Source organism: Erpetoichthys calabaricus, chromosome 1, assembly GCF_900747795.2.
Source record: "Erpetoichthys calabaricus chromosome 1, fErpCal1.3, whole genome shotgun sequence".
NCBI classification, from domain to species: Eukaryota; Metazoa; Chordata; class Cladistia; order Polypteriformes; family Polypteridae; genus Erpetoichthys; species Erpetoichthys calabaricus.
Genome location: NC_041394.2, coordinates 257,989,719 through 258,003,756, shown reverse-complemented (window position 1 = coordinate 258,003,756; position 14,038 = coordinate 257,989,719). Strand labels below are relative to the sequence as shown.

Below are 14,038 nucleotides of genomic sequence, written 5' to 3'. Positions count from 1 at the left end.
GTGTATTAATTGTCTCTTGAGTGTTTAATTACATTGATTAAAACACAAAGTGACAGTTGAGTATTTATTGTGTCTGAAACAAACTCTTCACTTAATAATAACTTAAAAGCACATGAAAAACATGTTATTTGCGTATGAAACTAAAATTTGCGAACACGATTAAACATAATAAAGCTGTTGTATTTCAGAACAGGATGTTAAGTGACATGGCTTAGTAAGCAGAACATAGTCATAACTTCCCAGCTGCAAGATGCAGTCTATAGCCAGAGCACTGGAACCAGATCCACTTGTTCGAGGTGGCACCCTTTACCACGTTCACTGCTTTGTCTGTTATACAGACTTAACGTCTTTCATCTAGGCCCCAAGAAGGCGACACTTAAGTTCTCACCTCTATGATGGGTGGGGCAGCGACTTTTTAATTGAAAGGCGTTGTTAATGAACTGGATGGTCTGACTTATGGGGCTCTGGGACTACAAGTCTGTTGTAGGTTATTATTGTGTCATGTCTTTCATGAAGTTTAAAGTTACTGCATCAGTGATTTCTTCTTGCCGTTTGGAAACTTTCTTATATGGTGTAATACTGGCAAAGGCATCCAAAATAGTCTTTTGCTTTCAGGAATTCAGATGTAGCTTTGCACTTGTCATACGTCGCTTGTGCTTGTGGTGCTGATTTAAATGATCAATCAAATAAGTTGTGTTGCCTCGTGTGATGGCAACAATTGTAAGGCATGTGCAAGTTACCTGTCTTTAATCAACATCATCCTTTCTGTAGCCAGAATAATTCCATACAGCTGAGGTTGCTTTTCTTTTTGGGACCAAATCTTCCATTTCGGTATTTTTCTCCTGTTCATTGCTCATTTTCAGGTTTTGGCTGATGGCTTGCGGGGTTGTTTGATAAACTGATTAGTAATGATTGTGATTTGTGGTTCACTGTGCATGCAGAGCCTGCATGTCACCCACTCATAAATACATAAAAACAAAACCGACCATATGGCAGTATACTTTGATTTTGCTTTTCTAGAGGAAACCACTCCGGGGTTGAAAGGTTATTGCAGAAAACTACAAGCCCCAAGGTTGCATACACATCTGGTTTTCTTTTAAATGGCTGGATCTCATAATAATTGTTTTTTTGCTCAAATATGTCATATATAAGCTATTTTACAATGCGTATGTGATCGCAAGATGCAAGTTATTACTTGACAACGGAATTGGCTTGAAAATTTTATATGTTTGGGAAGTTTTAGGATTTTATTTTGTGGTAGTGATTCATGCCTTGCTAAAGAGCCAGTGTAGGTAAGATATTTTTTTTAATATACAGGGTGAACCAAAAAGATGTACCACATTTCAAATGTTTATTCTACAAAAACGTTACAAGATAAATAAAGTTAACTAGCCAACGCGCAGCGTAGCATACGCCGCATAATTATTTATTGATGGGTGAACACTTCTTGAACGACACAGTTGTCCAAATGGGGTGGGTTTGAGGATACGACTGTGAGTGAATGAAAAGATGGAACTCTGGAGAGAGCAACATACAATTGTCCGTGACTGAAAACTGGGTTTGGCAGATACAGGCATATCGTTTTGAAAGTTTGTCCCTGTGCCTTATTAATTGTCATTGCAAAGGCCAATCTAACAGGAAGTTGTCTGCGTGTAAAAGTAAAAGGCAAATTTGAATCTGATGGGGTCAGGGATATCCGGGGAATAAGGACAGTTTGTGAGGTAGGTAGCTGCGATTGTTTTACACTCCAGTACATTGCGGTGAATGCTGGTAACAGTCCGTCTAGTGCCATCACAGAAACTTCTTGCTGGCATGAGGTTTCTGAGAAGCATGACTTCTGAACCTATTTTAATTTTGAGTTTATGCGGAGGCATGCCAGTGGGAGTAAGACTATTAAGAAATTCTTCGGGGAATGAAACTTGATCTGCGGGATCGTCTATGACGATGAAGGCCACGCTGGTGAAAGTTACTTCGTCGGTAGGGATAAGTTTCAGTACTTGTTCATTAAGGTGTAGCGAGTCTTCGTTGGTGACGCTTAATATAGCTCGCGTATTGAGTTGTTCCGGAGTCACAGTTGAGAAACACTTTTTTAATGAGTTCTAAGCACAGGGAAAAAAATGAACATTTGAAACATCCGTAATGTAATAAACCACCAAGTAAAGTAACATTGCAACAATGCATGCTACGAACTGATCGCTGTAAACAGAAGTGAAAACAAAATCAAACCAAGTGCATTCTTTAACTGCCTTCTCTGCCTTTTGCGTCCAGCCACCCCTTTCTCTCGCGTGCCTGTGTGTGTGTGTGTGTGTCTCTCTCTCGCGCGCGCCTGTGTGTGTGTCTCTCTCGCGCGCCTGTGTGTGTGTCTCTCTCTCACGCGCCTGTGTGTGTGTCTCTCTCTCGCGCGCCTGTGTGTGTGTCTCTCTCTCTCGCGCGCGCCTGTGTGTGTCTCTCTCTCTCTCTCGCGCGCGCCTGTGTGTGTCTCTCTCTCTCTCGCGCGCACCTGTGTGTGTGTGTGTCTCGCGCGCCTGTGTGTGTGTGTGTGTCTCGCGCGCCTGTGTGTGTGTGTGTGTCTCGCGCGCCTGTGTGTGTGTGTGTGTCTCGCGCGCCTGTGTGTGTGTGTCTCTCTCTCTCTCGCGCGCGCCTGTGTGTGTCTCTCTCTCTCTCTCTCTCTCTCGCGCGCGCCTCTGTGTGTGTGTGTCTCTCTCTCTCTCTCTCTCTCTCGCGCGCCTCTGTGTGTGTGTGTCTCTCTCTCTCGCGTGCCTCTGTGTGTGCGTCTCTCTTGCGCGCCTGTGTGTGTGTCGCTCTCTCTCTCTCTGGCTCGCTCGCTGAACAGGGAATGCACAGGGAGAGACTGAACACGTGCGGAAATCATTGGCGCGCATGGCTGCTTAGTGAATTATTGTTGGTGGGCGTGGCGCTGTGAGTTGGTGGGCGTGGTGCTGTGAGTTGGCGGGCGTGGTGCTGTCTTGCGTGCATCTTGCTTGCCATGGACAGTTTCTGAGAAGCTGAGTTTATGCGGAGGCATACCAGTGGGAGTAAGACTGTTAAGAAATGCTTCGGGGAATGAAACTTGATCTGCGGACTTCGTGAATATATATAGTCAACGTGGCTCAGAGGTGCATGTGGACTGTAGCAGAGAGTAAAGCGACTAAGGCGGTGTTTGATGAGGTGCTGCGTGCCTTGAGAGTGAGGGTGGACTCGGGAGGAGGGTTAGAGTTGGCGGGCGGGGCTCTGTCGTGCGTATCCCATGGCCTTAGAGTTGGTGGGCAGGGCTCTGTGAGTTGGCGGGCGTGGCTCTGTTATTGCTTATCCCATGGTCTCTGTCTTGTGTGCCATGGTCGGCTGCTTAGTGAATTGTTGGTGGGCGGGGCTCTGTCTTGCATGCGTCTTGCTTGCCATGGACATGAATTATATATATATAGATTACGATACAAGAAAGGGTATACAAAATAGATATTTTTCACTTTGTTTTTAAAATGAAGGTGGTGGCCATCATTAACGATACACTCTTCGAGGCGATTTCAGAATGCTCAAATGACTCGTTCGGTCATTTCAAGAGAAATAGTGGCGATTTTGTGGCAAATAGTGCCCCTGAGGGCTTCATGGTTTGGAGGTCGGTGTGTGCATACCTTTGGCCTGGAGATTTTCTGTTCAATGTTGTACCCATCTGTCTAAATTTAGCCACCCACTGAAGAATTGTTTCCCAATGTGGGACATCACTGCCAGGAACCTGTGATGGCAGGCGGGAGCTCAAGACATTCAAAGGGTTGGTTTTGCCTGTCGGTAGGATGTCTTTCCTGGTTGAAGGATCCCATCGGGGTTAGCAGAAGGGATGTTGGTTTTAAGAAGAATGCCCCAGGGCTTGTGAGTTTTTATAGAACTTTTCCTGCTGTGTGTTTAACCTCGTTTTTCCGGATATTTTGATTTAGATTTTATTGTTTACTTGATTATTATTTTTGGAAGAAGATTTTTGCACTGCACTATTGGACAGTGTTTTTGTTTGGTTTTAATTAAAGCACTGAACCGCTTTTGCACCAACCCTCTGCTGAATGTTAAGTGTCCTCATTTGCCTGGCTCATCTCAGTCTATGACTATTGACGTTTATGGGTTGAAGAGGCTCCTATAAGCAACCAGGGAGTGTGGAATGGACATGGGTAATCACGTGATTAACATTAATGTCACTAAAATACAATGTTAGACACTTGTAATTTATTATTAAAACTCTTTAAAATTAATATGTAGGCAGCAAGGAAAGTCAAACAATGCCTCCATTAAATACAATTAAAGATAAAGTATTTGAAAGTTAAGAGGTTCAAAGTTAACTGCTTGCGTTAATGTATTAACTTTGACAGACCTCATATTTACAGTACTTATTCTTTTATTTCTTTCTTTCATATTATGAATTTTCAAAAGATTATACTAGAAATAACATACAATTTGACAAGATGATTGTGGTTTTAAAGTTGTTTTAGATGTAGTAAGAATTCAAGCAAAGTGACACCTTTGGAGGTAACTCAGACCCCTTCTTCAGACAAGATGTAAACATGTATACAGGCGCAGTGGTAGTGCTGCTGCTTTGCAGTAAGGAGAAGATTGTGTGGAAGTGTGGAAGATTGTGGGTTCACTTCCCAGTTCCTCCCTGTGTGGATAGCGCTTCGAGTACTGTGAAAAGCGCTATATAAATGTAATAAATTATATCCACATTACTAACCGAGAATGCTAAACCGGATGGACGCAGGGACATCCGGCCATGGGCCGTAGCCGCAAAAAGACGTACTGCTGAGGCGCTGCGAGAGGCGGCCGCGATCACAGAAAAAAGGAGTGAGCACAGAAAAAAGGAGTCAAAGGAGTCAAACGCAGGCGACGCACACAGCGCCGCACGAGCACCCCAAAGCCCCCCCCCCCCCCCCACACACAAGCAACAGACGGGACACGCACAAAGAGGAGGATTCAACAAGCCCCTGGCACACAAAAAGAAAGAAGACGCTCGCGCCCCACCAATCCCACCACCCCCCCCAAGCAACACCCCCCCCCAGACGCCGTTAAAGCACACAGCGCCGCACGAATCCCATTGCACACGAAACGGGACGCACACAAAGAGGAGGATTCAACAAGCCCCTAGCACACAAAAAAAAAGAAGCCGCGAGCACCACACAAAGCCCATTGGACACGAAACGGGACAGACTACGGACATAGCACACGAAACGTACACAAAAACGACGATTCAGACCCACGACCACAGTAACATAAGTAACAAATGACACACACAGCCCCATTTCTAAATGAACCGTTCGTATTAAACATACGTCATCTCAACACGTTCACAATATGCAGCATAGGTAGATCTCATTACAATGAGGCACTATTAACCGTTCAACCGCAGAAAAGGCTCCATATTAACAGTGAGTGCGATCCTCCTTATTACTTATCCATATTTCTCACGCTCAAGAACAAACAAGTCATGAATTCACGATCACGGGTACAAAACGATACCGCTCGGATAACGGGACCAAACACAATTCACACTATGCAGCATAGGTGGATCTCATTACAATGAGGCACTATTAACCGTTCAACCGCAGAAAAGGCTCCATATTAACAGTGAGTGCGATCCTCCTTATTACTTATCCATATTTCTAGAAGAAAAAATGTCTCGGCTCCAAAAACGCAAAGCTCAACTAACACAGTTACAGAAACGAACCCAAATGGACAGACACACTGAACGTAGATGCATGCAGGGTGCGTCTCACAGTGCTGCATCGAAACAGGCACGAGTTCAAACCGAAAGACCTCGCATCTCAGACATACAGAAACGGCAGCAAGGGGACAAAATAAATAAATGCAGACGTCTACACCGCGCATCTCAAATGCCGGAAAACAAGCAGGCAAGGCTCCAAAAAGAGAAAGCTCAACTGACCGACATACAAAAACGGGCAAGGCTCAATACAAACAATTCACGCCGTAAACTACAACGGGGTTCTCACACAGCACAAGCAAATCGATTACAGCTCCAAAACAACACGTCCCAAATACTGGACATACAACGACGCGCCTCTCAGACGGCACAAGCAAAACATACACGTCACGGACATCAACGCCAGACACCTGCTAAACGCTTGCGTTAGCTGACATCGCGTTCAATAATGAGTCCACTATTCAGGAAAATTCATTGGGATTAATGAATGTCATTTGCAATCATTGTCATTCACTTAACTTCCCTAAAGAAACAACTAGCAATACAAGTAATGAATTTACACGTTCTTCTCAAATGGGTCAAATTAGACTGCCTCCTTTACATTCATATCCTGAATATCCACAGAAGCTTCTAACTAACGATGTACCTGAAAGTAAAAACTTTATGAACTGCATTAGATCCTACAATAGTTCATTTGCTTTTGCATCTACCGGAGTAAATATCAGGCCACCAAAAGGCAATGGCCCATACTGCTTTCGCATATGTGCACAAATATTGCATCGCATTGGAACAGTGCACCCTGAAACAAATCAACAACGCAAATATGCACAAATCTACATCCTAGATCCAGATGACGCAATCTATCAATCAAAGTGCTGCATCGCAACAGGCACGGATTCAAAACGAAACACCTCCCGTCTCAGACATACGTTAACGGCAGCGAAGGGACAAAATAAATAAACGCAGACGTTTACACCGCGTATCTGGAATGCCGAAAAACAAGTAGGCAAGGCTCCAAAAAGAGAAAGCTCAACTGACCGACATACAAAAACGAGCAAGGCTCAATACAAACAATGCACGCAGTAGACTACAACGGGCTTCTCACACAGCACAGGCAAATCGATTACAGCTCCAAAACAACACGTCCCAAATACTACACATACAACAACGTGCCTCTCAAACGGCACAAGCAAAACATACACCAGGAAAATTCATTCGGATTAATGAATGTCATTTGCAATCATTGTCATTCAGTTCACTTCCCTGAAGAAACAACTGGCAATACAAGTAATACATTTACACGTTGTTGTCAAAAGGGTCAAATTGGACTGCCTCCTTTACATTCATATCCTGAATATCTACAGAAGCTTCTAACTAACGATGTACCTGAAAGTGAAATCTTTATGAACTGCATTAGATCCTACAAATCGGTATCCACTATGAACATTAACAGTGGCACTGCACGTGACATCTGTCTTGCATAACTGTTAATTATTGATGAATGTACAATGGCATCCAGTCACTTACTCAACACCATTCATAAACGTTTATGAATAATAATATTCCCTTTGGAGGAAAGGTACTTTTATTAGGAGGAGATTTTAGACAGTGCTTAGCTATTCTTCCACATGCCATGCGCTCAGCTATTGTTCAGTGCACCTTAAAATACGCAGACAATTGGCATTGCTTTCAAAAGATACAGTTAGTACAAAACATGCGATGTCCAGAACCAGATCATAACAATTGCTTATTACAACTGGGAGATGGTACACTCACCAATACAGATGGACTTCACCCAGATATTATTACAATTCCTCAAGCCTTTATCTGCGACGACTTAGTTACAGACAGATTTGGAACAGCAATCTCATTAGACCAAATGCCCCTTTTAACACAACGCACTATATTATGTCCAAAAAATATTAATGTGGAAACTATAAATACCCAAGTCATTCCATTACTTCCTGGAGAGACACAACTCTTTCTAAGCTCTGACAAACTTGACTCTGATCACGACAATAACCATCTTCATTGACATTACAAGTTCTGACCTGGAATTACCTTTTACACTTAAACGGCGTGTACAAAGAAATTTTCCAATAAACCTTTACACTGTGCCACACACTTTATTGTTTGCTTTCTATTTGCATCATCTACACCTTCACACTATTCTATATCTCATTCATACATCACGCTCTTTGTCATTCCCAACACCAGGGGTTGGCGAGCGAAGCGAGCAGGGGGGCGGAGCCCCCTAGTATATATATGTATATATATATGGTTGAAATAGTTTACTGTCAAATAAATGCAAAGAGTACACGACACGTGTTTCGCCCTCATTCTGGGCTCATCAGGTGTACACACTCCACTGCACTCCCTCTCGGGAATCGAACCTTGGACGTCAGCGCCAGAGGCGATGCCCCTAACGTTGCGCCACGGCGTGTGGTTCGTTTATTTGACAGCATGTAGATCGGGGTAATTACATTCACGGCATTCGAAGTCTGTGTCACAATCTGATTGTATAGATGGTTACCTACCAGGTAACGCTTGTGGTTGGCCAGCAATCTGCTAACATCTGCCACGGTGCCCTCAGTTTGTGAGGAGCAGATCATAGAATGGTTGAAATAGTTTACTGTCAAGTAAATGCAAAGAGTACACGACACGTGTTTCGCCCTCATTCTGGGCTCATCAGGTGTACACACTCCACTGCACTCCTATATAAAATATATATGGTTTGTGGTCAGTAGTACAGTATAAGGAGGTACGGTGGGGTATTTGCGAATTTTTGCATTCGCAATGGATATCTGTATATTTCACCTCCATTGATGTAATCAATGAATGTATATGCTGTATGTATACTGTGCATGTACTATAATTTATTTATTAACCTCCTTGGAGTTACTTTTTTTTTTTCGAAAAAATGTGTAAAATGTGTTGCATTTTTTGGCTTTAAAAATGACATATTAAATCTCATCTTTCTACTGTAAAACGTGCAAAACACTAAAAGTCAGAAGTGAAGAAAGTATAATAATGATACAAATAATAGTAATAATGAATAATAATAAAAATAATGCTAACACTGTATATACTGTCAAAATTTGTTGTTTTTGTGGTATATCTTGAAGCACAGTGAAATACACAATCTTACGTCACATTTTGGGTAATAGTAGCATGATTCCTTACGGATTTCATTCCAGATTGATCAGCTTTTGAACAGCACACTGCACATGTGCAGTTGACAGAAGCATCTCTTTTGGATTTGTCAGAATCACTTTTGAAACTACCTGAAGACAGATTCACTTTGTCATCACTGGTCGTATCACTGTCAAGAGTGTGCAACACCTGGGCTGCTGAAAAACATTTTTTTTTACAAAACACCATTATGAGGCTAAGAGAAGATGTGTCTGTACTGTTGCCTGGGTAACACTCTGGCCTGTCACTTATGCAAGACACCTATATCGGTACCCAAGCAACGCTTGGCCCTAACACTGTTGGCAGTTTTACAGCCTGAGCAAACCTTGGGTCTAACGCTTACATGAGAAGTGTCTATACAGTTGCCCGAGTAATGCTCGGGACTAATGCTTTTAGTACTGTTTTTATAGCCAGAGTGATGCTCAGGTCTAACACTAAGGAGGTTAATCCTTTAAAAAAGTTATTGCATCATATACAGTATCAAACATCCCAGAGACTATTTACCTTGGGGTACTGCTGCTAATGCTTGTTGCCTTTTTCCAATCTATGCTCTTATCCTCTTATCCTCAATGCCTTTGTCTAGAGGCTGAAGTAATAACGTTATGAATTAATTAAGATGTAATTCGATAATTCCATAATGTACTTTAGTATAGCAGTATCTGTTACTGGAATTTTTTTTCTTATTTTATGTACTCCATAAACACTGAAAAGAACTTTTCTTGGATCCATAGAAAATTTTGTTACCCAGAAAAATGTACAATAATTTTCAAAATATATATTCCTGTATCTTGTGATCTATATGTAATATTGGGTTGTATTCTATGCTTTCAGCTTTCCGAAAATGTTATCAACAGAATGAGAGAGCCATCCCCAGTTCCAACAAGATCAGCTATTCAGCCACCTGGAATTCCTCTTTCTACTGCTGGTAAGAATCTTTTCAGTTTATTGGTGTGTGCATTAGACATTCAGGTTTGCATTTTCAATATTTTCAGATTCATTTTACTCTTGAGTATTGCAGCATTGTGGCCTTGTGTCAAAACCCTTGGACCATAAAACACAAAGTAGTTGGTTACGCCCTTAATTATACATTTTAACCTTGAATATGTGATATAACTTGTCTGTGTTTCTTTTGTGACAGCTATATTTTAAAAGAAGTACATAAAACTGGATTGAGCTTGCCCTTCAAATTTACTCAAAAACCAACTTCAGAATACTGGTTCCACAAGGGTGTTCCTTAGCTTTCACCTGTGTTTTCAAACGTAGGACCATTGTTTTTTTTTATAATACTTTCATTTAGGGTATGCAGTTTATCATTGCCAAATTCACTCCAACCACAGATAGCCTATACAAGTGCAAGTCGTGACACTTAAAATGCTGACATAATACAGCATCTGTGGCATCTTTGGAAGTTTTCTGTCTAGCTCTTCCAGAATGGACTTAATCAATACAACCTTGATGATGACTACATTTTTTTTTGTTTGTGATGCTAATTCAGTTACACTGAGTCATTTGTTAAGTGTCAATTTAAATTAATAAAAATAAAACTAAGTAATACATAAAAGTACTTTACAGTCTCTAGCTTCTCTGTTGAGCTGCACAGATCCTTGCTCAGAAAATCTCTTAACTGAGCCCTAACTGTAAGGAAAGGTCAGAGATAATGTATTGAAAAAACAAGATTTGTATGTGTCTGAATTAAAATTGTATATATTTTAATTCCTTTGCTTTTTGGATCACTCTGCTTTTTAAAGTCCGAGGTTTCCAGGTGCTATAAAAATGAAAACCAGTAAACACTGTACATGTGTTTTATTTTTGTTGAGAAAAAATAGTAGTATCTGCTGTCTGTCTTGAAAGTAATCCCAAGCGATGCATAATGCAATGTTTTCAGTGAAAGGGAATTCCTTTTCCAGCTCGCTTGCAACTCTTACCTTGTCTTAACATAATAAATAACTAAACATGTGCACTAACAGTTAGCAAGGGCATAGTTTAATATTTTTGAGATATTTATTTTCAGATGGCTACCACTGCACTAATAATATAATATACTGTCATATAAGTTAGTTTGAATTACTATCAACTAGTTTTACACCAAACACTAAAGTATGGACATTGATTTGAAAAAAGTTGGTCAAAATTAATTTTATCTCTAATTTAAAATGCCTTGCTTGTGCCCCATCACTTCCAAATGCAAATCTCCATTTTTTTTTGTGTGTATATATGCTGCCCAGTAGTAAAATTAAAAGTTACATATTGTCATGCTGCCTTCTGCTTTGGATCTTTGTAGAATCACCTTGTGGCCATTTCAAATTCCAGATCCTCTAACTGAGAATTTGATTTTTTCCAATTTCAAATAATATAAAACATCGGTTTCCCACTGACTTATCAGAGGAGAGTTAGGATTCTTCCAATTTAACAAAATAAGTCTGCGTGCCAAAAGTGTAGTGAATGCAATCACGGTTTGTTTGTCCTTCTCCACTTCAAGTCCGTCTGGAAGAACACCGAACACAGTGGTTAATGGGTTAGGAGGGATTGTGACCCCAAGACTGCCTGAAAGGCACTTAAAAATTTTGGTCCAAAATGATGTTAATTTGGTGCAGGCCCAAAACATGTGACCCAGTGAGGCAGGAGCTTGGTTGCAGCGTTCGCAGGTTGGATCTTGCCCTGGAAACATTTTGGACAGTTTTAAGCGAGAGAGATGAGCTCGATATATAATTTTGAGTTGAATAATTCTATGCTTTGCACATATGGAGCTCGAGTGAATTCTCTGCATTGCTACCTTCTACTCCTTTTCTGATATATTGATTAAGAGATCTTTTTCCCAATGTCCTCTTGGGTCTTTGAAAGGTAGGGACTCTAATAAGATTTTATATAATGCGGAAATGGTGTCTAATTCCTCGAAATTGAGCAGTATTTTTTCCAGCATGGTGGAGGGTACGAGGTTAGGACAATCGGGCAGTTTCTGTTTAACAAAGTTTCTAATTTGAAGATAGTGAAAGAAATGTGTAGCTGGGAGGATGAATTTGGAACATAATTGTTCAAAGGATGCAAATATATTGTCTATATAAAGATCTCTGAGCATTTTAATCCCAAATCTTTTCCAGGTATTAAAAACTGGATATGTTTGCGAGGTTTGAAAGAGGTGGCTCTCTTGCAGAGGTGCCACAGATAAAAGATTCTCCATCTTAAAATGCTTTCTAAGTTGGTTCCATATTCTGAGTGAGTAAAGCACAACTAGGTTATTAGTATATTTGCGATAACTTGCATTTATTGGAGTGCAGACCAGGGAGTATAAAGAAGTACTACAGGATTTTACTTCTATTGTGGACCAGGCTTGTGTATGTTCATTTATTTGTGTCCAGGTTTTTATAGCTTGTATGTTTGCTGCCCAGTAATAAAACTGAAAATTAGGTAAAGCCATGCCACCTTCTGCCTGAGGTCTTTGTAGGGTCGCTGTTCGGATACGTGGGTGTTTTGAGTTCCAAATGAATGAGGTTATTGTTGAGTCTAATTGCTTAAAAAACAATTTATCTATACATATTAATAAAAGGCAAAGCCCTCACTGACTGACTGACTGACTCATCACTAATTCGCGAACTTCCCGTGTAGGTGGAAGGCTGAAATTTGGCAGGCTCATTCCTTACAGCTTACTTACAAAAGTTAGGCAGGTTTCATTTCAAAATTCTACGCGTAATGGTCATAACTGGAACATGTTTTTTGTCCATATACTCTAATGGAGGAGGCGGAGTCACGTATCGCGTCATCACGCCTCCTACGTAATCACGTGAACTAAAAACAAGGAAGAGATTTACAGCACGAGTCAAACGCAGGAACGAAGGTAAATGACGTTAATTTTTGAGTGTCTTTTAATACTGTGTAAGCATACATATTAACACATGTGCAATTAAACGTGTGCATTTACGGGGTGATTTCTCAGGCTTAAAAGCTCGCCTTTTACTAAAAAGGTAAATGCAAAACTGTTTTCAATCATTCTATGATCTGCTTCTCACAACTGAAGGCACCGTGGCTGATGTTACGTCACTTGATGGCCAACCATAAGCGTTACCTGGTAGGTAACCAGCCACTCACTTCACTCCCTTACGGTAATCAAACCTCTGAGGTTTTCTTTTGTTCTTAATTAAAATTTAAAAGCAATACTTCACCGCTGCTAAGCCCCTCTAGTGCTGACGTCCGAGGTTCGATTACCGTAAGCAAGTGCAGTGAGTGTGCACGCCTGATGAGCCAAGAATAAGGGGCAAAGACGTGTCGCATACTCTTTGCATTATTTGACAGTAAACTATTTTCAACCATTCTATGATCTGCTTCTCACAACTGAAGGCACCGTGGCTGATGTTACCTCAGTTGCTGGCCAACCATAAGCGTTACCTGGTAGGTAACCAGCCACTCACTTCACTCCCTTACGGGAATCGAACCTCGGACGTCAGCGCTATAGGCAAAGCCCCTAAAATTGCGCCACGGCGTGTGGTTCGTTTATTTGACAACATGTAGATCGGGGTAATTACATTCCGCGCCATGGCATGTGGTTTGTTTATTTGACAACATGTAGACGGGGTAATTACATTCACGGCATTCGTAGTTTGATTCACAATCTGATTGTATGGGTGGTTACCTACCAGGTAACGCTTATAGTTGGCCACCAAGTCAGGTCGAAGTGATCACTCGAGTGAAGGCAGCTTCACAAAAAAACAGATCCTTAACAAACTGTTATTAGTATATTTTCCCTCAATTTAAAAAGGCTTTCTTTTCTTCTTAATAAAAATTTAAAAGCGGTACTTCGCTGGTGCGAAGCGCGTGGATTTGACCGACTGACACATACAGACATATTCATGAGTGCAGGTACTTCGGAAAGAAAGCACCGTGTAAACCTAAAGTTTAAATTAAGTTCATATACCTACAGAAGGTTGCCATTCATTTGAGGCAAGATTGCTTTTCTTCTGTACAACTATACGTTGCATTCTCAAGAGTGTGCTTGCATGGCTTCGGATATATATATATATATATATATATGTATATATATATATATGTATGTATATCTATATATAAATATGTAAGCTTATAAGTACTGCCTTACTTCTCTTTAAGAAAGGAAGATGTAATGATACTTGATTTAAACGATTCCACGTCTTCCTGGGTTGC

General features: G+C 41.0%; 1 protein-coding gene across 1 annotated transcript in view; it reads left to right on the top strand.

The window, feature by feature from the left end:
* chchd3a (coiled-coil-helix-coiled-coil-helix domain containing 3a) overlaps positions 1-14,038 on the top strand; it is a 232,886-nt gene that overhangs the window by 16,650 nt on the left and 202,198 nt on the right. Inside the window, exon 2 of the mRNA XM_028814380.2 lies at positions 9,719-9,812. Within this exon, the coding sequence (XP_028670213.2) occupies positions 9,719-9,812 (94 nt within the window). The remainder of the gene's footprint in view (positions 1-9,718; positions 9,813-14,038) is intronic.